Here is a 27,323-nt window from a genome sequence, read left to right as displayed (position 1 = left end):
ATGAATTACCAACAAATGCTGAAAGGTTCTTAAGATTTCCCACGACAACATATTTAGAAGAAAAGTTACACTGAGGAAAAGTAAAAGTGAGAAAGAAAACTCGAAGAAATGTAATATATCTCCATTATCTTACGGATTTATTTTCAAATAATCTATACGGTTCACCTGCAGAAAAAGTGCTTGAATGAAAAATACAATAGTGTCAAGAAATCTCTAGGCATTTGCCAAACAGGAGCTATTCTGGAACAAAGAAAATGTAGTAAGAACAGAAGAACAGAGGTCAAAACCAAAATTAACACAATGATATTTGGCTGTTTTGAAGAGTATTTTGAACATGATAGTATTTTTTGACCTTCTACTTTAGCTTATTTTTTTTTAATTAATTTGCCTAGCAAGGTCTAATAGTCCCAGCTGCTGTTAGTTAACTTCTTCACAAGAGAAAATACAAACTGTAAGTCTGTATTTGATTTCTGCACAGAAATTGAAACAGGAATCTTTTAAATTGTTTGTTTTTAAGGTTATATCTCTTCTTTCACACCTCCTCATTTTGGATCACATGCTCAGTTTCTCACTCAGCATCTTCTGTTTACAGAATTAAGTCTGCCCAGCATCCAGACAGACAGTTGGAGCATCAAACATAATTGCAAAGCACCATTTACAACCCCTTCTAGGATAAAGGGATTGTGACTGCTTTTTGGAAGGGCCTCTATTACTACCAGTGACAATTGTCAACAGTAAGGGCACATACTGTGCTTACAGTTCACGCGCACACCTGCCAGGCACAACTGTTCCAGCACAAGACTATGCCACTGGGACACCCAACAGCATCCACCCAGAATCTGGACAACAACTTTGAAAAGTGTCTTTAGAGTTTTAAATTATGTGAGTATTTGTGACTATCCAAAAATTTTTAAATCAGTTTTTTCAGTACTCTGTATCACACTGTTTCGAGAAGAGGTTGAATGGGAAAAAGCAGTTTTTCCTAGGTTCTTGCTCAGCCCACATCTTTGTTTTAATTCTAAGGGATTCTTTTTATAGCAGATACATCCCAGGACTGCTCGTCCTTATCAGTTTCTCATGCAAACTTGTATGTGTGATGATTTACACTCTGCCATCCTAACTAGATTCTGAGGAAAATCTGTCATCTCACAAAAAGCCTTTTTTATTCTGAAAGAAAGCATCCATGGTCTCAAATAGGATTAGCTTTTACACTTTATGTTCAGAGCCTTCCCTCATGCCATCTTCATGTTTAGAGGAATCTTACCAATTTCCTTGTATTTATGAAAATCCCAGCCACATAATGGGTTCAGCACTCAGGAAGTATTTTTAATATAACTGGAACCAGTTAAGGAACTGGTCAGTGGATTATTTCTTATGTTCACTGGTTAACAAGGTGTACCAGTTACTATTTTCACATTCTGCAGAGAAAGTATTGAACAAAAAGGAAGGACTCATTTCCTGAATTATAGCATGACAAACCAAGACACTAAAAAGTGACACAATCTGCCAAGCAGAAGGAAAAGCAATGAGGAACTGAGATTTTTTTCTATGCATTCTTGCACTTCAACTGGATGTCCAATTTCCTACCCACCATAACCTAACCTACCCTGCAGAACAATACAATACTCCTATTTTAACACCTGAAGTTCAAATAATTCAATAATTTCTTACAAGAAAACATGTTTAGCCAAATATGCAGAATCTCTCTAGCACTATTGTGTATGTAAAACCGTCAGGGATGGATTAAATTGTGCTTAAATACAGCATTGTTTATCCTGTTAGTTGTTTTAGATCTTAAACAACATTATTTTTACAATAGTAAGTGCCGCAACAATTATATCATACAACTGGTGCGATACTAGCACATTACATTAATAACCCTAAACATATTTCCAAATAAATCACTGATACTCAATTTTAAACAGGAAAAAAAGCAACAAAGTCACATAAATATATGTGAATATATATCTATGAATATAAACACACACACCCACACCCATTCTTCTAGAGCCAAGCAAATAAAAATACTTAAGTAAGAACAGGAAGTGAAATGAGGGTTTGACTGTACTCTACTGAATAACAAACTTCCACAAGTGAGACAAGAGTGGGCAGCAATGTGGCTTAAAAGGAAGACTACTGTGGTAGCACACTGAGAAAAAAAAAATAAGTGTGGTTCCAGCATATTCCTTATCACACTGTGACATATACACGTTAGGTTTTGCTCTCTGCTTGGAAGCGTTTCCCAGCAGGCTTCTCTCAAAGTGAAAGTTACCATTAAATAAAAAGGCTGGTGTGGGGCGGGAAATGCAAAAAGAACAGGAGTTGATCAGCATGTATTGTTGAATCCTTTAGAAAGGTGTATATATTATACATACAACCTGCTCTTTCCCCACTGGAGCCGAGTCAAATTAAACATATTCAAGTAAATTAGTCACCTGTCTTCTGTAGGTGTTGCAAAAGCAGTTTCACCAAAGGTACTGTCATGAGCCAGTTTGGGATGGATCTAATTGAGCAACAAGTAGCCCAGAAGGAAGTCAGCTTGAGGTAAAGAAATGCAGAGTTAGAAACACTTCTGGAAGAAACTAGTGACATAACCAAAAAGCAAATGTCATGCAGGGACAGCCTGGTTCAATGAAAATTCAGAGCTGCCACCTGAGAAGGGTGCTCCAAAATCAGGATGAGAACCGGCTTTCTATGGAATACAAAGAAGCAAAGCAACTTTATGAACGAGTTATAAACAGCATGTAATCAAAAAGGAAAAGCTATTAAAGGCACCATGCCCAGAGGGAACCCACCAAAAAAAAAAAAAAGAAGCAAAACTCCTTATTCCTGGATTCCGAGTATGGGTGGTGGTGGGTGGAATCAATAGAAACATTTGTTACAAACTACCCAGAGAATGAAAACTAAAAACCTCGCACGCCATTCCCTCTGGCAGTAAAAGAAGGAGGCCCCACCTTGAGTTACAATTGGGTAATTAATGCCCATTGAACATAGCACGGACCCTGCTGTAAAGCAATTGTCAATGGAAAGTGATTGCTTAATGGGGTGGGGTTATTTCACATGGAAAACCCCAGGATATTAACCAACGTTGTTGGGGAAACATCGAAATACAAGTAACATCACCACTAGAAAAAAGTGCTGAACACTAAACTGAAGGAAGGCTGAGTAATCACAGAGGTGTGCACTGGAACCCGTGTTAATACAGACTTCCACATCTATAAAGAAGGAATGCATGCCATCTCTAGAGCAAGGGGAGGTGTTACCAAAATGTACTGGTTTCCAAAAAGAAAGCAAACCTGAAGCAGGAACTGCATTAGCACCCCGCAAATGCACATAAACATCACTGGAACAAGCAAGCGCTTCTCCACTCATTAAGTACTGAGGTCACTTCTGACTGAAATACTGCACGAGTTTTGAAGAAAATGCTGTTAAAAGGCTCAATACAGTACTTAGAACGTTTTACGGTGAAAGCCTTAGACTTTACTGTCTTTTGTGTACCACAAAGGAATAACTAGTCAGGCATTTATCTCCCACAAAACTTCAAGAAAGAATTAAATCTTTTCAGACTCGTAGCACAGGACTGCAAGAGCTATTATCTGTGGGAAACTTACCAGAGGAAGACCAAAAAATTTTATGCAAGATTTAAAAGACCCCAGGGTACTATCCTTGAAGACAGCTGAGAAACATCTGAATGTTATGTCTAAGGTATATTTGATGAATGATCATCCAGAAAGAGAACGTGCAGAGAACCAGCCACAGCCACTTCACACCATGATGGGTTGATGAGCACCTTCCTTACTGCTTTTGTCACTGCTCAACGAGTCAGACTGAGGCAGTAACACAGATGATATATGAAAGTGCTGTGCATGGCTTGGTATTGGATTACAGGCTTTAGCACTTTCTGCAGTAAGTTATTTACTACCTAATTGAGTTTCGGGACTGAAATCTGGGCTAATGCTATCAACACAAACTATAGCTTCCAGCTACAAAAGCTGTGTGCATTCTCACAAAGCTTGCTGTCCTTTTCTCTGCATCACTGATGGTGACAGTGATATTTTCCTCTGAAGCTGTCAGAAGGAGGCAGGGAAAAGAAAAGTATACATTCTCTTCAGTACATAACAGATTATCCTTCAAATCCAGACCAGTAAATTGCATTTTTCAATATGTCAGTCAATGCTCCAAACATTTTTCTCAACATGTATATCAGCTTAACCAGAACTGAGCCAAGTTGCTATGTAAGGTTTTATTTTGTGGAATTTTTTTGGTGTGTGTGTTTGTTTGGCTTTATTTTTTCTTTTCTGACAGTCTTTGTTTGCTCCGTCTAAGCTCTAAATGTAGCAAAATTCACTTAAACATCTCAGCACCAAACATCTTGTTATTGCACGGAAAGGCCCCACCACCCACAAGAAAACCACTGAAGAATAAAGCCAGCAAAGTCTTGAAAATTCAAACTGATTGGAGGATAGAAGCAAAATTGTACTGTGGTTTTACCTTCTCACAGCTTTTATTTTTAGTTCAAAATGCACCAAAAGCAAGAGAAGCTCATCACAAGAAGGAAGAATATGTTTTTCCTTTTCAACTGCAAGCATTAAGACTTTTGGGGGAATCTCATACATCACCCACTTCCTTCAAAACAGATCTGAATGAAACCTGTAGGGTCAAGGATGTTTCAGATGTCTGTCTCAAAAACAGAACTAGAAAGGATGAAAGTTCAAGGAGATTGCCCCTTGCCCCCTTATTCCCTGCTACTACTTCCATATCTCAACAAACTCCCAGCTTTAACACACCTTCCCTATCTGACTCTATTTTCTTAGAACAGCCTTTAAATGTAATAGACTGCATTCAAAGTGTGTCCAAAATATGCATCTGAAGACTGCTGCAAATGCTGTCTGAACATCTCCAAGCCGTCCTAAATCAACAAGGAACAACATGGCTTGTCCTTATCTGGGACATGCCTGTATAAATCACAGCAGCTTTCTGTCTCTCTTGCCAAATCTGAGATTTACGACATAAATACAGCTCAGATCCACTGTTTACATTTTATTCTGGAAAAGCTGTGGTGTTGTCAGCTAACATCTAAATCAGATTAAGAGAAACAAAGCTTTATATATCTTGGAATAAGTTTGGAGGTTCTGCTTAGAAGCCTAAAAAAAAAAAAATTGTCCCCCCTCCCAACTCTTCCCCCACTCCCAAAACAAAAACAGAAAACAAGGATGCTGTTGCCCAAAACAGTACTCGACTTAGGGCCTTCATATCAAGACAGGTGCCCTACCTGCCCAAAGGGCATTTCCCTAGTAGAAACAGACACAAAACATATCAAGAAGTCCTTGACTGCAGTTTCCCATAAATATTCTAATGAAATATATAGATATAAAAAACCTAAAATGGTTAAAGTTGCCATCAAACTTGCTTATAACTTAAATCCCCTGCATTTTATCTTTGGCTAAAATAAACCAAACTGACTTTAGGTTAGAAAGTTTTATCAAACTGGAAATATTTGTAGCCCCCAAAATGTACAGATTCACAATTCTTCCCACTTTTTTTTCCCTTGAAGTGTTTTATGTAAAATAAAAGCACTGTGAAAAGAAATTTATTTATTGGTGGCTAAAACTAATCCCAACTCCAGTATAAAATATCTGCTATGTTTTAGCGTATGAAATTGGTCCTTCTGTGAACTACCAGTAAGAGCTCTCTTTACTTCTTATACAGACTTCAGGTATCTAGTATTTTTCGTTTTTAAGATCCATACACATGTGCACAAAACCTCAGTCACTTACACTGCCTCTTCTTTGCCAAGCCTGAGGAAATTTAAACCCACTCAAACCTGAAATGACCATGCTTAGGAAAGCAAGAGCAATATAAGAGAGCAGCTTTTCATGCTACAACTCAAGCATCACTTATTCTGTCACACATACACACACACTTATCAAGGGAAGTCACAGCCACAATCAGTAAAGTGATAAGAAAAATAGCTATTTATGAAAGGTTTGCAGAAAACAGATTTGTTGGGGTGGGGAGGACATGTGAATAAACCACAGATGCAAGCCTGGTTGACTGATATTACAATAAATATGCACACAGAACTTAATACAGTGACATCTTCATATCCAGCTGGACACCTAATCCACACAGGAAGACTACTGCCTTCCCTGTAAAGTTTCACTTGTAAAAATACCTTGCCAACTACGCAAGAGAACTGCAATTCTCCACTGGAGTGGGAAACAGTATCTTACTTTTAAACAGATTAGATGCAGGATACTTTGTACCTTCCACGGAGAGCATCAGAGCATCCCTTCTGTGTATTTTTAGGAATTCACAGAAGAAAAGCTAAGGTCCGTCTTGCCCTGCACTATCAGGAATGTTTTGAGAATTTGTTTTATTTTCTTGTACTTTTGCTACACAGCTATGTAAGCCACATGGGCACATGCCAGTGTCCTGAGTATCTGATAAATTTATAGAAAAACTCTACAAACTTGATCATTCACACATAGAAAATGCCATTCTCCAAGGGTCTAAAGGGCAATCACTATTAAAACACAAACCCAGGTCATTTAGGCCGCACAACTACTCAAACTAATGACAGATAAGAGGTGGGCTTTTTCAGTTTGTTTCTTTTATTTTTTTTCTTTCCTTTCAATAACTGGTGGAGTCACATCATCAGCATGCTTGGTTTCCTTCAAAGTATGGAAGCTTTCTGTTTTGGTAAGAACCAGCTTCAGGGAACGTCAACACAAACAGCATTGGGAGACTGAACATCTGAACCCACAGATCTGGAACAGCAACCACTGCAAATCCACTTAGAGAAAGGCCCCTCGATGCCTTCATGTTGAAGCCTGTAGGTGTTTTATCAAAAATAGTTCGAAGATAGCTGCAATTACACCTGCAAACCTAGACTCTCTGCAGAGAAGAAAAAGGAGGTAGCAATTATCTATCATGTTTTTCAAGTCTACAGCAAATGTTTCCTTCACTAATAGCTAGGTGGGTTACTTTTTTGTTTTAATAGCCTGGCACTACTTCTACCACTTTCTAAAGTGCAATGATCAAACTCCATTAGTTACGGTAAATGTGACAACGACGCAATTATTAAATGGAATTTACTTAAAATACCATTTAAGAAATCATATTAGCATTTATTAAATAACTTGGAACTTGTCAGAAGCAGACACTGTGAGCAAGTGACCCATCAGGTGGTTTTGAGATTTGTTGTTTAGCAGTAAGTTGTTGGAAAGACAAACATGACTCTAAGCATAGCTGGTTGAAAACAGACAAAAGGACAAAAAACAAACAAAAACAAACAAGCAAACAAAAAAAAAATCAGTTCACCCACTGGAGACACTGATGTGCAGGTGCCATTACAGGGTTTCCCTACACACTGAGCAGAGAATGTTAGAGCTAATGAAAACTAAGAGTATTTCTCTCATATTACCCCTCACAGAGGTGACTTGTTTGGGGTGGAGTTTTCAGATGTAGGTTTAAAAGAGATATTTTAACCGTGTGGCTTGGAAGTGCCTCATCAGCACATGGTCATTAAACAGTGGTGCTAAGGATGCTTATCCAGAATTCTGCTGGAAAAGCCAAGGGAAACAGTTCCAGAACAAAAATTCTCAGTGAAAAACTAGGAAAAAATCCTAAATGCAACTTGCAGCAATACACTACCTGCAAGTATGTAATATGTGAGTGGAAAAAAAACAGTGAGACATTCTGGGCATTCTGCTCCTTTCACGTTTTTCTACCTGTTAGCATTACCAAAACTGTTCAGATCTTTAACTGACAAACTGGCACCTTGAACACCCAGTTTTATGACGCCAAAAATTTGCCATTTTTTAAGTCAGCGATAGAAGAGACCATAGAAGACTGGCTCTGTGCATTTCATTTTGACAATGAAAGAAATCATCCTTTGAGCTTCCGGCTTTTTTGCTTATTAAGATAAGCAGTGACTTTATGCTACACAGACAGAACAACACTTCTCTCAGAAAACTTTTAAGCAAATATAATGCCTCCTCGCAAGACTTGCTTTGCACCACACAGGAGCATGACTTCCACCTAACTTAATCCTGCACCCTCTTTACCCATGGCAATGACAAAAGGCAGGAGCTATTTCAAGAACGGCAGGGTACTTGTTCTACACCTACAGCCTTGTTTGACACCCACCAAAACAATGAGGGTTTTGTACAACCTGACTCTTCAGACTTGGCCTTGGAGCTGCAACCCAAACCAGCTGGACTGCATATGCTCATGAAGACATCATGTTTTGTGCTGTTTTGTTTGGGTTTTTTGTTGTTGGTGGTGATGTGTTTGTTTTCCTTTAAAGAGGGACACAGAGATCCACTCTTTTTCCTATGACACCACTGGATTTTGCTGCATCAGAATCGGTCATAATCTTGTCCCTTCCAAGAACCTCAGCTGCTGCATAGGCCGGCAAGGAAACCCAGCGATTCCTTCTCCCCTTCCTGGCATGAGTCAAGGTTTAAAAGGTTCAAACTCCACACAGGTCTCAGATTCTCCATGCCACCAGGCATTTCAGCAGGTAAGGGTGCCCCTGGGATGGATTCACTGTGAGCTGCTGAGGTGCTTGGTGGTTCACAGTGTGTTTACCTCAGCATGCGCTGGAGCACTGCTGGATCACAGCACACATCCATGTCACCACACAGGAGTGAGGAGCGACACACCTCTGATTTTTTGTTATTTTTGTTAGAAACTATTATTATTATCATGAATAGAATTTATTCCTACAGTTTTTAATAACAGCAAAATTTTCAGTACTGCTGTTGTTTTCAGACTTGATTTTTGCAGTTTATGACTATTATTATTAGCATTTTTGTTGCACTTTATGACTATTATTATTAGAATTTTTGGTACTATTATTAGAATTTTTATTACCACCCTTAGATACTTCTTTCTGGGATAGAATGCACTATTTTTATTACTGTATTTCAGTATTGTATTTTAGTATTGTGGTTCTGCATTATATTTTAGCATTAGATTTTAGTCCTATAGTTTGTTCATACTAATTATGAACAGAGTTTTTATCAGTAGTGGGTTTAGGCAATTTTTCCTCCCCCCCGCCCCCGCCTCGCCCCGGACGCGTCCCCGGCAGGTCCCGCACGCCCGCCGCCGCCGCCCCGGCAGCCCCTTACCCTCGCACTGGTAGCCGGCCAGCCCCCAGATGAAGTCGGTGCAGTAGTGGCAGAAGGTGGGCTTGGTCAGGGTCACCCTACGGAACGCGTGGCCCGGTGGGCTGCCGCCCCCCGCCGCGGCGCGGCCCCGCCCGCCCAGCACCGGGCTGGAGGCCGGGCTGCCGCCGCCGCCGCCGCCGCCGCTGCCGCTGCCGCCGCGCAGCGAGCGCGCCCCGTCCGCCATTCCCGCCGGGCGCCCTCTCCGCGCGCTCCGCGCCGGCCGCCGCTCGCTCGCCCGCGCTTCCGCCCCGGGGCGGTGGCGGGGGCGGGCGGGGGCGGCGCCGCGGCAGCGCCCGGCGGGCGGCGCGCGCTGCCCCCTGCTGGCCGCGCCCCCAGCGCCGCGCCCGGCCTGTCCTTCAGCACCGCCGGCGGCCCAGGGTCTCACCGCGCGTTCTGTGGAGAAACTCCTCCTGGTGTCCATCCTAACCCTCCCCTGGCGCAGCTTGAGATCATGTCCTCTCTCCTGTCTCTAGCTGCCTCGGAGAAGAGACCGACGCCCACCTGGCTACAACCTCCTCTCAGGGAGTTGTAGAGAGTGATAATGTCACCCTTGAGCCCCCTTTTCTCCAGGCTAAACAACGCTAAACAACCACAGCTCCCTCGGCGTCTCCTTGTAAGACTTGTGCTCCAGCCCTTTCATCAGCTTCATTGCCATTCTCTGGACTCAGAGGCAAGACCTCTAGTTTCTTGCCGTGACATTAATTGAGAAGGTTTTGCTATCCCATCATCATACCATTTTAGAGCACACAAAACTCCACCTCAGGAAGATGTGATGATGCATTGGCAGAAGAAGATGATTTGCTGTAGGTTTTGCTTTCTACACTCAACATCTCTGACTTCATCAGAAAAAGGATTCTGCCAAGCAGCCTCCCTCTTCTGTAACACAGGTTGTTCTTTTCCTCTGTTCACTTAACCTTCTTGTTGCTAGTTTGGAAAATGTTTGCACCCCTGGATGTTTCCATGTTGCTAGCCTCTGGCATGCCTCTGTTTCTTTGACTTGTCACATTGGGTAAAGTATTATGGATGGAGTAGGCTGGGACAAGAAAGGAGGCTATGATTTAGGATTTTGTGTATATAGATGTATGCTGTCCACATCTCAACTTGTCTGACCGGGTCCTTAATCTCAGCTTTGTATTGAGAATCTCCACTGAGCTGTTCAAAACAACATCCAGTTACCTTCATTAAGCCATGAGAGACAAGAAAAGAGTAGTTAAAATTTTTGTTCCTGGCTCTGATTTATCTGTATTTTGGTGAAGGGTGTAATAACCTGGTGTAATAAATCTCTTGTGTAATAAATCATCTTGTCCTGTAGACCAACAGCAAAGTTCTAAAATTTCTTAGCATATTCTAGTTTCTACTACTCTTACATTACATCTCCTTTCCATGTTGTGAATATCAATGTAGTTATGATCAGAAGGATTTGGCCTTCTCAAGGAGAAACAGTAGAAATAATTAAGAGACCAAAGAAAGCATAATATGATTTTTTATGGTGGGAGAAAGAGTGAGTAGTTACACGCATAAGCTTTGAAATACTTCTAATTGCTTTTACAAACATGATTTAGAAAATATATCTAGGATACCACAGAGCTGTATGAAGTCCCAGATATACAGGGAGGATAGGGAAGAGGGAAGAAACGTGAAACCCCTTTGTTTCAAGGTGTGTGCCTGCTGAAGACAATGAATCAGCCAAAGCACATAGCGATAGGTCCCAACTTCCTCAAACTCAGCCTTGCTTTGGTCTTTGCAAAAATCATAGGACAAGTCCTCTTGGAACATATTTCTGGGCGCATGGAGGAGAAGACGGTGAGGAACAGCCAATATTGGATTTGACAATGGTCAGTGGTGCCTGGCCAACTTGTTGGCTTACCATGACAAATGTGTAGATACGTGCAGGAGGGGACACCAGTGTAACCTTGACTTCAACAAAGTTTATGACTTTGTCTCCCATAATATTTTTGTATCCAAAGTGGAACATTATGGTTGAGCATGGGTGGACAAGTAGATGGGTAAAAAACTAGTTGTATGGTTGAGCTCAGCAGGTAGGGGTTAATGGGTCATACTTGAATTCCGCCTGGAGGAATGTTACAGGGGTCTTTCTTGGGACCTGGGCATTGAGGATGTCTATCTAGAACCTGAGAAGGTGACAGAGAGCAGTATTGTCAAGTGATGTCAAGCTTGCACATGACACCAAGCTGAGGGAACCGTCCTTACACTGCCATCCATAGGGATCTGAACAGACAGGAGAAATGAATCATGTCATAGAATCAAAGGGTTGGTTTGGGTTGGAAGGAACTTAAAGATCATCTAACTCTTCTGCCACGTGCAGAGACACATTCCATTAGACCAGTTTGCACAAAGTCTCATCCAGCCCGACCAGGAACACTTCCAGGGCTGGGGCATCCCCAGCATATCTGGGTGAGTTTTTCCAGTGCCTCATCACCCTCACAGAAAAGAATTTTTTCCTAATATCCAATCTAAACCCACTCTCTTTCATTCCCTCCTTGTTATGTCAATATGTGCCTTTATTTATTCTTGAAGTGCCTGGAGAGGGTCTTTAAGAAGTCCCTCTCCAGCTGTCTTGTAGGGTTCCCTCAGGTTCTTGAAGGCTACAGTTAGGTGCCTTCTGTTCTCCAGGCTGGAAAATCCCAATTCTCTCTGCCTTTCCTTGTAGGAGAGGTTCTCCCTCCCCCTAATCATACTGGCGGCCTCCTCTGGACTCACTCCAACAGGTCCCTGTCCTTCCTGTGCTGGGACCCCAGAGCTGGATGCAGTGTTCCAGGTGGGGTCTCACCAGAGCAGAGCAGAGCAGAGGGGCAGAATCCCCTCCCTCCCCTGCTGCCCATGCTGCTTTGGATGCAGCCCAGGGCACGTTTGGCTCTCTGGGCTGTAAGTGCCCATGGCTGGGTCATGTCCAGCCTCTCATCCCCCAGTGTTACAGCGGGGATTACTGTAACACACATATATCAAACCAGGAGTCCCGTGGAAAAGAAATATATGTGGATGGATTCTTGATAGATGTTTCAGAGATGTTTATTTCTCCAGCCGCATGGCCGGGGCTCTGCTCAGGAACCCCCAATCACGGGACCCAACCTTCCCTGCCCGCGCAGGGGAACACAAAACAGCCAATGGGGAACGAGGCTGACCAGGGGCAGGGAAACCCCGTGCCTCCCTTCAGGGCTCCATGGCAGGGGAGGGACCCCAACACCCCAGCACCCCCAAGGCCTTCTCACAGGGCTGCTCTCCATCTGTTCATCCCCAGATGTGCTGATATTGGGGGTTGTCCTGACCCAGGTGCAGCACCTTGCACTTGGTCTTGTTAAACCTCATGAGATTCCTATGGGCCCACTTCTCGAGCTTGTCCAGGTGCTTCTGGTTGGCATCCTGTCCTTCAGGAGTGTCAACAGCACTGCTCAGTTTGGTGTCATCGGCGAACTCAATAAGGGTGCACTCGACCTCTTTACCTATGTCATTAATCAAGGTAACACTGGTCCCAGTACAGGCCCCTGAGGGACACTGCTGGTCACTGGTGTCCCACTGATTGTGACTCAGAGTTGTTGACCACTACCTTCTGGATGCCACTGATTTCTTACCCGTGTAACAGCTCACCCAGCAAATCCATCTCTCTCCAATTTAGAGAGAAGGATGTTGTGTGGGACCATGTCAAAGTCCTCATAAATGACATCTGCTGCCCTTCCCTTGTCCACTAGTGGAGTCACTCCATCACAGAAGGCCTGGCCTGCAGGTTGGTCAGGCAGGACTTGCCCTTGGTAAAGCCATGCTGGCTGTCCCAAATCACGTCCCTGTCCTCCATGTGCCTTAGTACAGCTTCCAGCAGGATCTGTTCCATGATCTTCCCAGGCACAGAGGTGAGGCTGACAGGTCAGTTGTTCCCAGGCTCTTCCTTTCTACCCTTTTTAAAGATGGGTACAATGTTTTCCCTTTTCCAGTCACCTGGGACTTCACCTGACAGCCACAACTTTTCAAATGTCATGGAGAGTGGTTTGGCAACTACATCAGCTGGTTCCCTCAGGATCCTGGGATGCATCTCGTTGGGCTCCATAGACTTTAAGTATGTTTAAGTTCTTCGGGTGATCATTAACCTGATCTGTACTTAAAGCAGGAAAGACTTTGCTCCCCCAGCCCCCCTCCAGCTGTTCATCCCCTTGAGACACGTGAGAAGAGGGGTTACAATTTAAGACTGTGAGGACAAGAGGCAAAGGGCAGAACTTGAAACGAGGTGTTCAGGCTGGGTCTGAGGAAAAACCTCTTTACCCTAAAGGCAGAGGAGCAGGTTGAGTGAAGTTTCATTGGCCTGTCCTGCCTTTCTTTTCAACACAGCCTGTACTTTTGAAATGTCTTTCTTTTGTATTGATCTAATAGTCCTTCCCCTCTTAAAAGTCAGAAGCCCAAGATTTGGGAAGCTGAAACTCATGTGAATGAGTATTTCCTATGATCTGGGAAACTGCTTTATAATGGTATCAGAATGTGGCTGTCTCAAAAGCATGAGGAAGTAATCAATTAATCTTTTATTAAAAGGTGAAAATGCATTCAATTAACAAATAATTACATACACTACTGAATCACTTACCAGGGCACTTACCAGTTCTTTGATAGAAGAATGTGGAATGGTAGTTTTTATCATTAAAGTGTAAATGAAGTGTGAGATTTTGGCTAGTTTTTAACAACTGACACTCCAGGTATATATTTATAAGCTGCAACACATAGGCAAGAGCTATACTTTTTGTGCTTTAACTTTCCTTCTTCACTCTGAGCAAACTGTATAACCAGTCAAAACAATCTAAACCATCCAATGGTTGTCTTCAGCCAAGTCTTCCAAAACATCTGCTGCCAGCAGATGGAATACGGCAGCTTTTGAAGGCTAGCCATCCTTTCCATTTCACACGTGTAGTAGACCTGCTGCCCTAGAAGCAGAAGAAAAGTGAGGTAAAGAATTATTACTGGAGCTGTCCCCTTCATAAATGTATTAACTCACTAGAAGTGGTTTTTTCCTCATGCTCAAATTGTTGCTGGTAACTGAAAGATGAAACAAACAGGATAAAACTACCACTTCTTAGGTATACTTTCATTTATTTTTTTATAAAGAAGTGGCTCACAGATGAAAACAAGTAAAATTCTTTGAGCATCCATAGTCTTTATTTTCACAAGATTAGTAAGACAAGAATAAGAAAAAAAATGTAAGGCCTCTGAAAAGAAAATCTACTTCTTTTTATACCCAGATAAACATTTTGTAGCACTTTGGATGCTATAACCCCATTAAACTCAAGTTATGCAACTTCAGGGCAGACAGTACAGGAAAATTGTCATTTTTACAAGTTTCTTGGCTTGGTAGAGGTGTATTCAGTAAATGGAACAAGCTTTGCACCTTGGATCTTCCAAACCTTTTGTAACCTTCTTGTACTCTTTTATATCTAGGGAGAAGACATACTGTGACAGGTAGAAAGCCTTCAATACAACTGAGAAATGCAAGTTCTGGTACATTATCCCAAATTTATGTAAAGGATTAAATCAGTTTGATGTGCTATCAATATCACACCATGTGTTTATCCTTTAAGGAGTACAGTTAATTATACCAGAGCTCTCTTGACACTCAGTATGATGAAATTCAGTTAGTCAATTCTTTCATGAAGCAGTGTAGTGGTTTGGTCTAAAAATACCCATTACTATTTACCTTCTGTGAGATAAGAATTAGGAGAAATGCAAAGCAGGCACTAAATTTGAAAGAATATAAAGGACTTTATTAACAGACCTAAAAGAAGAAAAAAAAAAATCATACCACACCTTCAGAACACTTCTCCTCTCCTCTCCTCTCCTCTCCTCTCCTCTCCTCTCCTCTCCTCTCCTCTCCTCTCCTCTCCTCTCCTCTCCTCTCCTCTCCTCTCCTCTCCTCTCCTCTCCTCTCCTCTCCTCTCCTCTCCTCTCCTCTCCTCTCCTCTCCTCTCCTCTCCTCTCCTCTCCTCTCCTCTCCTCTCCTCTCCTCTCCTCTCCTCTCCTCTCCTCTCCTCTCCTCTCCTCTCCTCTCCTCTCCTCTCCTCTCCTCTCCTCTCCTCTCCTCTCCTCTCCTCTCCTCTCCTCTCCTCTCCTCTCCTCTCCTCTCCTCTCCTCTCCTCTCCTCTCCTCTCCTCTCCTCTCCTCTCCTCTCCTCTCCTCTCCTCTCCTCTCCTCTCCTCTCCTCTCCTCTCCTCTCCCCCCTTTCTCCCTTCTCCCACTGACAATGTAAAAAGACAACCCTTGAGATGTTCAGTCTGTTTACCACTTCCATAATAACCTTCTTCAGTCTATTTAGGAAGAGGAGTCTCTCTTCTCCATGCTATGAAAACATTATCACGACAAGACAGCTGCCCGAGTTGGTTCTCTGCTCGCATGTGAGTCCCTTCCCATGACTCGCAGCTCTTCCCACAACTGCTTTCGAGGGTCCACTCTTGAAGTTTTTGGGGTACAACTTTAAGGTTGAGCCGTTCAGAAACAAAAGTTCTCTTCACCCATCTCTGGGAGCATTTCATCTCTAAGAACAGAGGCCCTTCTCCTTCCCTGGGAGCAAAGGATCCTCCACATCTTCATCTCTAGGACTATCTCTGGGACCATCTCTAGGAAATGAGGTTTTCTCCTTTCCCACTTGGAGCAAAAGTCCCCATCTGGTCCATCTCTCCCTGTTCAAACTTATTAAATTACCGCTGCTTCGGCATCTGCCTATCTCAGCGCAGGTGCTTTTGCTCACAAGTACAAGTTGAATGCTCCACCCTCCATGCCTTCATGAAATTACAATGAATACTGTGATATATCATAGCTTTACAACAGAATTTCAGCTTTAAGCATCTCTTCTTTCTTCTCCCTCAGGTTTTCAGCTCTTCACAGCAATAAAAGGGTTAATCTCACCTGGGTCTTGCAGCTGGAATTTCTCTTATCGCTGTTGGTCACCTGATCTCTGCTGGACAGCAGGGCAGCTTCAGCTGAATCTTGGCCTCACTGGAGAGGGGGAGCCGGGCCGCTCTGGCTGCCCACAGCAGGGTTGGGGGGCGGTTCCGTGGGTGGAACAGGGCCCATCGGCTCCATGATGGCCGTGGCCCGGCCCGGCCTGGCCCAAGCAGGGCCTGGGCTGGGCCCGCTGGCCCCTGCAGCCACCTGTCCCAACACCGGAAACGAGACAGAGCAGCTCTGCCTCAGGGTTTCTATTCTTAAGTGTGGATCACAGAGGTGGTCACAACTTTAAGTGGCTTAAAGAATTGTCCATATTCAAACTGGCCAGCTGATAGGTTCTATCAGGTCCCAGAGGAAGCTGTAAGCACCCCTTAGCAAGGATATCCCTTCCGGGACTGTGCTTGCTAACCCATGACAAGCAGTTTATTTGTAACCAAGCTTCAAAAAATCTGAAAATAAATAATCATGTCAGATCCAGGTGGGATCCAGAGAGGATTTTATAAGAATGTATAAATATGGAAGTAGTGGGAGAAAAGAAGATGGAGCTGTGCTGTTTTTCAGTGGACTCTCCTGACCTTCCAGTTTCCTGGTTTCTCAGAGAGCTACAAACAATTTCATCCATCCACTCACATGATGGGAGCAGGAGTAATTAGCTTCCCAGATGCTACATAATCTTGCTAAATTTCTGTTTCTATAAAATGTGTTCTTTACATATTGGTGAGGTGTGAAAGTATGAAATCCAATGGTACCTATCGCACAGAGCCCTGAGCAAAAGCCTTTGTAAATTAGCTGCAATCTTCTATATTGTTGACTTCTATTTTCAGAATTCCCTTCATTACCACAAGACACTGGAAGAGAGGAATGACACAAACCACATGTGGAGGTTGAAAAGGAAAGTTTAAAATAAATTGTGGCTTCTAAGAACAAAGAATTTAAAACACAGGTGTGGCTTTGAATGTGCCCTCCTGTTGACAGCCAGCAGGGAAGAAGAGCTACAACGGCTGGTTTCATTTGGTTTAAACCAGCACATCAGTATTTGGTAAGTAAGTGAGGGATAAAGCTGTTTTGGGTCATGAAAGGAAGTGCCTCATGAAGTATCACCTTCCTAAGCAAGAGAGGTTTCAGATTTGTAGCTTTTTCACCTCTCCAAGTTGGTGATGTCTGAACCAAAAGTAAATCCTGATGTTCATTTAAGTAAGATACCTTCCTTTTTTCTTCAAAATCTCACGGCTGAAGAGACAACAAAAGTATTAAATCATGTTTGCGCACTCTTTGTCTTGCAATAGGAAACAAAAGATAAATACAATGTCTTATACCCACACTACAAAAAATAAAGGTAAGTACCTAGCATATAATTAGTTTTGGGGTTTTTTTGCTTCATAATAGCTCTACAGTTACTTCCTGAAAAAAAAGTCCTTAAAACAAGTGCTTTGGTCACACTAGAAATAAATCTAGAGTTGACCTGTTAGTTAAAGCACCAACTGCCCCTGAGTAAGAGAAGCAAAAGCTGTGCTGTGGAAAGCCAACAGAAAGTTCTGGGTCAGTTCCAAGTTATGCAGTAAGATATAGTATGTCTTTCAACATTTTTTTTTGGTTCTTTATTTTGCCAGATTAATAGACTGTACCTTTTCAGATAAAGGTTATAATAAGGAACACATTAGACTGCATAATCTAGACAAAATTACATATTAATGTTTATATATCAAATATTTGCACACTTTTCACATAGGCAGCGAGGCTTAAATAAGACAAAAATCTTTCAGTTTAAATTCATCCATCACTTGTGGGGAAAAAAAATGTACAGAGATCCCATCAAGTAATACATCTTTATTTCACCAAAATCATTATAGTCAGCAGTAAGTACTTAACAAAAAGGTAGATAAATTTATCACAGGCAGACATAACTGTAGAACTCATATTATATTTTAGCATTTACACTTCTTACTATCTCAGGAGTTCCTCTAGTTCTGCTAGTAAATAAGAGATTTAGTAAATAATAAGCCATATCAGAGCTGAAAACAAAGAAAACTGTGTAACGACATAGCAAAGTCAAGAAGCTGAAATTTTAGGCCCAGCCAGCTAACAAATATGATGATTTGACAGGCAAGTTATTGTGCTTCAAATACACTGATTTTAATATTTAATAGCTTATTTCCAGGTCTTAAATTTTAGAACAAATAACTTCCTGACAAAATACGTAAGGGATTTGCTCAGAGTTAATGAATCACTTCTCTGGGAGGAAAACACCAACCAACCAATTGAAAAACCAGCTAGAGTTTGATTTATTTATTGTAAAGGATTGCTAGTTTAACTTTTTAGTCATGTTTTGTCTCTAGACCTCGGGAACATGTAAGCAATTCTTATGAATAGCGTACCTTAATGCATTCTGAACTGCAAAATATGCAGAAACACCCACATATGGAATAACAGATTGCTGTTAAGGTTTAGTAAGAGTTGTGCACTCTGAAAATAAAATATCCAAGTCTTGTTGTTAAAACCACATTTCAACTTCTGATTCTACACTAATAATATATCAAAACCCCAGTATATAAACCACCACTTTTTATATATGTCCATATATATAAATATATAGTGGTTTTTATGTCTATGCCCGATAGAAGCTGTTGGCCTGCAGGATACATCTAGTCCTTCACCAGCAAGAATGTAAAGAAATACCACGTGTGCTAGACTCCAGAGTGATGTGCTCAGGCGTGAGATTCTCCTTTGGCTGTGTCACTGGTGCCCACATAGATGACAGGTGATGGTCTGAGGGCTTGACAAAAGCACCGCAGATCAAAGGCCCTGGCAAGCAGCAAACCTTCTGACAGTAAGGTCAGTAGAAGTAGAGTCCCCAGCCACCATGACTTGCTCTGCCCTTGTGAGGGGCTCAGATGTCTTTCCCAACCCATCTTGTTTCTGTTTACCCATTTTCAGAGTATGGCACCTGAGTGCCTTCAGTTCATACCTACGTGACCAAAAGGAGCCATTTTCCCATTGCCAGGAGTTACAAGCTCCCAATATTTCCACCCTGGGAGTCTCAACCTTCCCACTTTGGGAGTCCAAACCTGATGTGGAGTCCAGCATAATCTTTTAGCTGTCCCACCTCTTAAGCAGCTGTTGCAGATAAATTCTTAAGTAAGTCATCTTAAGTAAGTCATCTTAAGTAAGTGGAGTTAAAGGGGTTTATTGATGATTAAATAATTATAAAATTATAATTAAACAATTATTGAATGGTAATTAAATAGTAATGTAGTTAAACAACTACAACCCACTGCTGTACAGGAGAGCTCAGTGGTCTCAGGGTGGGGCTACAGATATCTATAGTGTAATGTGGTTGATTTGTAGTTAACCTGCTTGGCACAGGAATACAACCACAGCAGTTTTAGTTTTGTCTAGTCCTGCTCAGGACAGTTCTGTTAGGTCCTGGTAAGTTGTGATCTAGGCTCCTTGGTTCCTGAGAAGGCAATGGCCTGGCACAGTTCTCTGGGTATACACAAGCAGGGCTGACTCTCAGTGATGCCTGAACCAAAGTGCTGTTCACTCAGCCAGAGTCCTGCACCCCACTGCATCTCCCACTGCTGCAGAGGGATACAGCACTTGCCTCTGCACAAGCATCTCCTTGGAGGGATCCTGTTGCCCTCTTGTTCATCCTTCCTGGTGCTATGTGGTGTGCTACCTTCTCCCATAGCTTCTGCACCAGGCAGCCCTGCACCTGAGCCCTGCACCTGAGCCAGACCTCAACCTCCCCTGGACGAGGCCAGTTATCACCCTGGAAAGAGGCACCTAACACTCCATATAACCCTACGCCTGCAGGGCCCCCCATGTTCTCTTGGAGCAGCATTTGGGCTGGTGCTAAGGGGCATGCTATTGTGCTGGCTCCAGCACAGTCTTCAGCAGTACTTCTGTGCACCCTCGGTGTCCCCTGTAATGGAAATGCTGTGCTCAAGGCCAGCTGCCCCTCACCAGTGGATCACTGCTCTTCTCTGGTACATCTGAACAGAAGTAAACACCCCCTGACCAAGAAAGCATTGATTCGGAGCTGCTGTGTTCCACAATAAGGAAAACAGAAGGAGGAGCAGAAGTGTCTCTCTATCTGTGAACAATAAAAACTACTCTGTTATGTGCCAAGTCCCCATTTGCTTTGTCTGGTTACCACTACATTTCCTTTTTCTGCTCTATAATGAAGTTTGCAACTAAAATATATTCTGTTGAGGGCAGTCCGTGGTTGATTAATGGAAAGATAATTCCTGTGAATGCTGCTGCAAGCACTGGTTTTGTAGGTGTTCATTTCATTGAATAATGTGGAATAGGAGAGGACTCTGGAGCTCAGAGCAGGGGCAACCCTAAAGTTAGATCCAAGTTCAGTATTAAAGCAGCTCCCCACATTCTCCCAGCAGGGCTGTTGGCTTGCTTTATCACCTTGTTACACAGGCAAAACTTTACGATGTGTAACTCAGTTCAAGATTTCAGACAGAATGTGAGTTTTCCAATCCATGCTGCAAGTAAAACAATTAAAAACCTGCTTGTGCGCTCTGTGACATAACTGGGCAGGACCAGCAGGCAGTCATGGATAGAAATTTTCAAGGGGTGCACGGCAGCCAATACCTTGGGCAACAGTGTGATATTTCAGAGGGTCAGGCAGGAAAGGAAATGTGACAGTGACCCTTATTATTAAAGAAGCTGACGTTGTTAAAATCCCCACAGGCCAAAGGAAATGAGCGTCCAACTTAAAAATGGGCCTACCACCAAGTTAACTGTGATCCTGCACCTGTGCATTACAATATGGGAACAGGCACCAGCACCTCCAGCGCCAAAGCTGGGATGAGCCTGGAGAGAAGCTGAGAGTTGATCCCAACAGCAGGGACCCACCTGCAGGCTGGTTACAGGACAGAAAAGCCATGAATTGTGCAGATTCCCACCACAGATCACTGACATCACGGAAATCTAAGCACTGGAGTGCTGAAGTGCATTAGGAAAAAAGTGGTGAATGAGATTTCACTGATGGAAATGAAGCACCGAGAGCTTGGTAACATTCAACTTAAGATTTTGTAGGAGATCCCACTGGGTAACTTTCTCTTGGCACAATCACAGCTTTTCATTAAGGTCTCTGGTAAATGAGGCAGTCTGTTCACTGAAGAGAGACTAACAATGGAGGTACTATTTGCACACAGAGCAGGAGTAGAGGATTTCCCATTCTCATGGCATCTCAATGTTGTACTCAGAAATGGGGTAAAAAAGCCCCCCCACCTCTGTCTTCCTCACTATGTTATCCCCATGTTCCGTGTTTGTGTGCAAAGAATTTAACTACTTGGAAACGGGCAAAAAAGACAACTTTTGTGAGATGTAATTTAGCTCTATGCTCTCACTTTCACTAGCGGTCGGGGTATATTCTTCATGATGCATTTGCTCTCTGCCCTCTTTCCCTCAAGGCAGGAAAACATGTCAGGGAAACATCCATCCTGACTGTGCCATATCATATGTGATCTGATGATATGATCTGCTCTGTTCAGCAAGCCTTGTAAGAAACTAAGTGGAATACTCTTAAATTGCACTTGCTAGTTTTATTCAGCATGTTAATTTGCTGCAGGAAAATTGAGGAATCCAAAAGCAAAGTGCTAGTACAAACATCTTGGGAAGAATAAGCAGTATCCAATTTTTCACTGAAAAATAGTTAGGAGCAGTTAGTCACTCATGTTCAGGCATAGCGATAAGTAAAATGTTACAGACATCACAAACAGTCTACCATTGGAGTGCAGCAAAGGAATTCTTACTGCTTTTCTGTGCATCTTTAATGCTCCTTGAGCAAAATGTGTAAGTATAGGCAGTATAAAATATGGACCTCTTCAAAAAGCATGTTTTTCATTGCTTTCTATAACGTGCCAGTTGTTTTTTACCAAGTTCTATATGTCAGAGCAGCTGCAAGTAATTACTAGTCAGTACAGGGAATGGAAGGGTAGTGCTGTAGTGAATTCTCAAGGCTGTTATGTTATACCAGTCACCAAATGCATGCAACAAGTGTGTAGTAGGCAACAGATGCTTGTTAAGTAAGGGTTAGTGACTGTGTGTGCAAATTCTTTGGTCAGGTACAGTGGCAAAGTGAAAACCAGTATCTTAGACTAGCCACATGATAGATAGTAAATTGCCTGGGCTCCAGAGTTTGTTTCTTCTACCAACGTTCTGCATTAGTTTGCTCCCCACTTCATCCTGCTGTATCAGATGAGTAACATGTTCTGTCAGAGTCCTGAGCTCAGTAAGGGAGTTTTAGTTCAACTGCAACACAAACTATGAACAGCACAAATCTAATCTTACTGTGTGCAAAGGTGTTTTACATTGCCTATACACCAAAAGCTTAAAGGACATTTTGAATATGAGCTGTTTTCAGGTGAGCATTCACAGGAATCTAGTCTGGGTTAAAGTCCTCTACACCATTCCAGATATGAAGGGAAATACACTGATGGTCAACAAAGATTTCTGCATTTATTGCGAGTTATATCATTACTCTTGAAAAGGACATGAACAATCTTTCTACTTCTATTGTGCAAAGAGTTTTTCTTTCTCATGCTCCATACAGCAACTATAAGCTGATCATAGATTACCTGCTTTGGAAGGAATTCTCCAAAAGCATTACATGATCTGGTGCTGAAGGTGCAGTGCTGACAGTGAAGAGTTTTACTTGTCTCAGACAATTTATTCTGTAATTCTGGGTACATAGTCCGAGCCGCAAGCCCCTTTTCTTCAGTTCCTGTGGAAGAGTCGAACAAATGCCTTTATTCTGCAAGAAAAAGGTATTATTCCTTGGCAGTACACTTGTGTGAGTTTCTACTTGGGACTAAGAACAGGACTGGTAGGAGTGACAACGAGCTTCTGCTAAACCCCGTTTAACCAGTAGATGGCAGAACGTAAATCTTTGTTTTGCTACTGAACCCGAAGTTCAATAAACGTTGCTGCAATTCTGTGAAGACTCATTTAAAGAAAGACAATTGAGTAAACCAGTGCTAAGACCAGAAGCAAATTATAATATATTTATTAAAATCTGCTTACCACAGAATTTCCTTTAGAGGATGCACAATCATCTACTTTAAAGAGGGAGATGCAGCAGGCCCTCACTAAGTTCAATAATCAGAATCCACTCTGGTATTTCTGAGAGCTGTCAAATTCTCTATTTTTAGACTTGTACTCCTGTTGCACATTAGCAATTTGAACAGCTTAAAGCAGTCATGACTGACAATGAAAATTCAGCATGAACTCCATCATGAGCCACCAAACATATTTTCCTGTACTCAGGACAAGCTGTAGGCCATAACCTGCAGGCTACCATCTCACCAGTTCTTCAACTCATTCACAGATGGCTTCCTGGAGTGAAACACTTTTACTGAGTGTTGAACTCATATGAATATATAAATTCATATGCTCTGTAGAGCATAGTATGTTAAATGATGTACCCTTAAGTGCTGCTCATGGGGACACAGCACACCAGAGTAAACCTCATCAGACCTTTTCATTATACTGCAGAGAGCCAGGAAAAGCAGGACACATGCAGACACTTCTTTTTGATGACAGCTCCAAAGCTTTGGGTCCTGTAGGTTGCCAGCTCGAGTTTATTGCCTCCCCGTCAGCCCTATCCTAGCCCAGTTTGAGACTGATTGCAGCAATCTCAGTGATCAGCTGAGCCTTCATGGAAGATTGCTACAACACTGAAGTCTACTGCTGTATGTTATGGCTTTATTTGCTGTAATAAGCTGAAAGCTGTCTCTTGGGAATTCAAAGTATTTGTAACTTCTTAATAGGATCAGAAAGAGTGAAATATGTTTAGAGACACAATAGTGAAGTCAGATAGGAATTGAACAGATATGATATGCTCCCTGGACTTCTAGGACATTGGTGAAAAACCTCAAAGAACACTCCAGAAGGAATCTGATGTTAGATCAGGCTTCTTGTAAATGGATTTCAGTAAGACAGAAAGGACAAAGGACTGACACATAGTTCCTCATCTGCTGTGAAATAATTTCATGAAAAACCCTAAAAACACTAGGATGCACATGACTGCAATATGAAAGGCATTGTTACTCCTATTTGCATCCATCTTCACTGCAAGAACAGAAAATATATTTTTTTAATCCTGATTTAGCACAATGCGTGATTGTCCAAGAAAACTGTTGGACATCCTTGCAATCAGATCCTAAACCCAAGAACCCATTTCAGTTAACATCTTCCTTACAAACAATGGATCTAATATAGTTCTCACCTCCTGACAGACTTGCGAGAAAGGCAAACCCACACACGTTTAGTCATCTGCTAAATAAGACACATTATTGTAAACTCAGCCCCACTGAGAAGAATGACAGCCTCAAATACTCAAATGCTGAAAACACCAGCAATAACGTTCAGACAGCATTGCCATAAACCCTTGAATGAACAGCCTGTCTTCCAATCCCATTATGGCCTCTGTGTCCTTACACAGAACCAGTAGAGACTGAAGCAGTTCTGCCTCTCTTTCTGGGATATAAAATCTTCCCTTCTACCCATCAACTTCAGGGGCCTTCCCTCCCCACAGAACAGAAAATACAAACCTTGCAGATACTTACCGGGAAAAGTCAGAGCTGATGTATGGTTTTCCCATTTCTGTTGCTGACCTGCTCTTTTCACTAGTCTTTGCTTTTTGTCCAAGAGATTTTAGGTCAATCAGATTTTGCAGCAATTGCTTTGGTATCTAGGTATGAAGGATTTTATTCATGATTCAAAACTTAAACTTGCTGATACACATGGGCCTTGGAAGTCTGTCTGTTAGAAACAACAACAACAAAATTTAAAGTTTTAGATTTTATTTTTAAAGGAAATGACCCAGAGAGTCATTACAGGACTAATCTCACAAAGAGGAACATACTTGAAATGCTGTTATTACTATTAATTAAACATATTAAAAAAAACCACCTTCTATCAAATAATGAAACATCTAAAGCTGTAAGGAAAGCACTAAGAGGTTTTAGAAATTCTCTGTTTTTTCCTACCATCAGAGTCATCTACTGTTTTGTGGTGTCATGTAGAAACATGGGCTTCCACCTTCAAGAGCCAAAAGCCAAACTACAGCCATAACTGTGTTCTGCCAAACTCAGTCTTAGGAACCTCTCTGGCCAAAGGTTTGAAAAAGATATTATGAATTAATGTCCAGTTCCATGTTAACCATTTGTTAAAGCAAATAATATGTTCTAAAAACTAATACAGTTCTAAAAGAAGAACTTAGTGCAAGTGAATTACTCCATGTGGTATTTATGCTTAACAGAAAACAGGCCAACATGGAAGTGATTTTGAGCAATAACTCAAAAGTACTGTATGTTGTAGATTACAGGCTATTTACAGGTATCAGGTCAGAGAATAGCAGGTTTTACTACAGAGGGGCCCTAGAAGTCTTAACTGTTCCAGTTAGCAGGTGTGCCAAAGTCAGGATTTCTGTATTTAGTTAAAAAAAATTCTACTCAGTGTATCTTGTTTGCTAGATTTTGGGGTCTTTTGCACTGATTTCTCCTGGTCTGACAGTTCCAGCTGAACAATGTATGTAGGCAGGAGGATCTGTCAGCACATGTCAGTGTGCAGGTATCCAACCCACAAACAACCAGGTGAGACATCATGGGCATTTTCTATGTTTCATCCTTCTTTACAAGTAGAACTAAGAACTTCTATTTTCATTCACCTGAGACTTGCTTGTCTGCAGCAAAGCCAGCAAGTAACTCAGTATGCTCTTAGCCTGAGCTTTCTTTAGGTAAAAACAAAACATTACTGGTCTTGTTTTACTCCACCTCTCAGTGGTTAGTGTGTCCTAGCCAGACAAGACCTTTCCAAGACTTGCAGAATATTACACTCCTTCCATGCAACTCCCCTTTACTCTGTACACAATTATTTTCCTGGAATTAGATACTTTTTAGTTTACTTAATTGTTAAGGAAAGTTTCCTGTCTGACCATCCCAGAACCACTCTGGCAGGCACACTCAGACCACGTGAGCTGGAACAGAGGTCGTTTTACAATGGGTGGCTCCCCTGAGCTGATGGGTGCCCGGTTTGACTCCCTACTTACCTCACTCTCACCCAGTCAGACCAGGTTTCCTTACAGGCTAGACCCCAGGTTTCTCAGACTCTTGGATTCTTACAATTGTTTAATCATGGTGCAGTGACAAAGTAACAGCTCAGACTGGTGTCTCCGAGGAGGGACCCCGAGCAAAGCAAACCCTGGCCTTTTATACCCTCACAGCCTAAGTGTGTGAAAGTAGGGGGTCTTCCAGCTGAACCATTGGTTCCTGCTGTGTCTCTCAGTAACTGCTCACCTGGCTGGGCCACAGGACCCTGTACTCTTTGTTGGGTCAACTTCTGTTGGTCTTACTTCTGGCTCCTGCTATCCAGAGCTCAACCTGCGAGAGCTCCCACGGAAGCTGCACCCTGACTACCAGCACTGAATGTATTCCTCAACATAATTCATGCCCAAACCATATACTGTTCTACTGGGAACCTGCTGGGCACTGATAAACTCTCCACAGCACTCAGCTATTGGGGTGATGTAAATTATGTCCTCTAGGATGTCCTGTACTCTGATATTGTTCTTTAATATTGACGTCATTATATTGATCTTGACCAGCTTGTAACAGCTTGTTTCTGCCCACAACCAGGCCAGTGAGCTCTCCCCCTGCCAAGAGAAACGACAGGAGTTCCCACTCATTGCACTGCCACGAGGATGAGGATGCAGTCCTGTGTGTCAGGTGGTGTCCCGAGCAACACCTGTTTGCTTCCGGGCCCCGGCTTCACTGACAGCAGCTCTGGACTCCTCCGAAGCCTGAGCAAGCGCTCGGGCTGGGAGCACGTGGCGCACTTACGGCCGGCACAAGGCACACCACAGCCCACACCCCGCTGCCCATGTCACAGCGCCCCGCTCTCCGATGGCTCTGCCCACAGCAGATCTGGCCTTGACCTCGGTACCACCCTCCTACCCACCCCTCCACACTTACAGTGCTCCCTCTCCTCTTCCCCCACCCAGGGAAAGGGGCCGGCCCAGGAAAGCAGCGGCTCTCTGCGGGGCCAGGGCTGCGGGCAGGAAGGGGAAGCCCGCCCGCCCCGCGCCCCCGCCGCCCGGCTGGCTGGCTGGCTGTCCACTTGCTTGTCCTCCCTCCCCCCTTCCCGCCTCCCTCTCGGGCGGCTGGCGGCCATCCCGCTGCCGCTCGGCCTTGG

At 42.8% G+C, this 27,323-nt stretch overlaps 1 protein-coding gene and 1 long non-coding RNA gene across 3 annotated transcripts in view; both read right to left on the bottom strand.

Annotated features, from left to right (window-relative positions):
• DGKQ (diacylglycerol kinase theta) overlaps window positions 1-9,360 on the bottom strand; it is a 90,373-nt gene extending 81,013 nt beyond the window's left edge. Inside the window, exon 1 of the mRNA XM_069000958.1 lies at window positions 9,138-9,360. Within this exon, the coding sequence (XP_068857059.1) occupies window positions 9,138-9,360 (223 nt within the window). The remainder of the gene's footprint in view (window positions 1-9,137) is intronic.
• Window positions 9,361-13,773: 4,413 nt separating this feature from the next.
• LOC138102929 (uncharacterized) lies at window positions 13,774-27,247 on the bottom strand. Of its 2 annotated transcripts, XR_011147620.1 has the most exons (4): window positions 27,104-27,247; window positions 24,698-24,893; window positions 22,709-22,854; window positions 13,774-14,098 (listed from the first exon to the last, which is right to left on the bottom strand). It is a non-coding gene; the product is annotated as an uncharacterized lncRNA (long non-coding RNA). The 2 variants fall into 2 exon arrangements; XR_011147619.1 differs by lacking the exon at window positions 13,774-14,098 and having other exon boundaries at window positions 21,319-22,854.
• Between the last annotated feature and the right edge of the window lie 76 nt (window positions 27,248-27,323).

This window comes from Aphelocoma coerulescens, assembly GCF_041296385.1.
Source record: "Aphelocoma coerulescens isolate FSJ_1873_10779 chromosome Z unlocalized genomic scaffold, UR_Acoe_1.0 ChrZ, whole genome shotgun sequence".
In the NCBI taxonomy this organism is placed as follows: Eukaryota; Metazoa; Chordata; class Aves; order Passeriformes; family Corvidae; genus Aphelocoma; species Aphelocoma coerulescens.
Note: the sequence above shows the minus strand (reverse complement) of the source record. Positions and strands in the feature narration are given on the sequence as shown.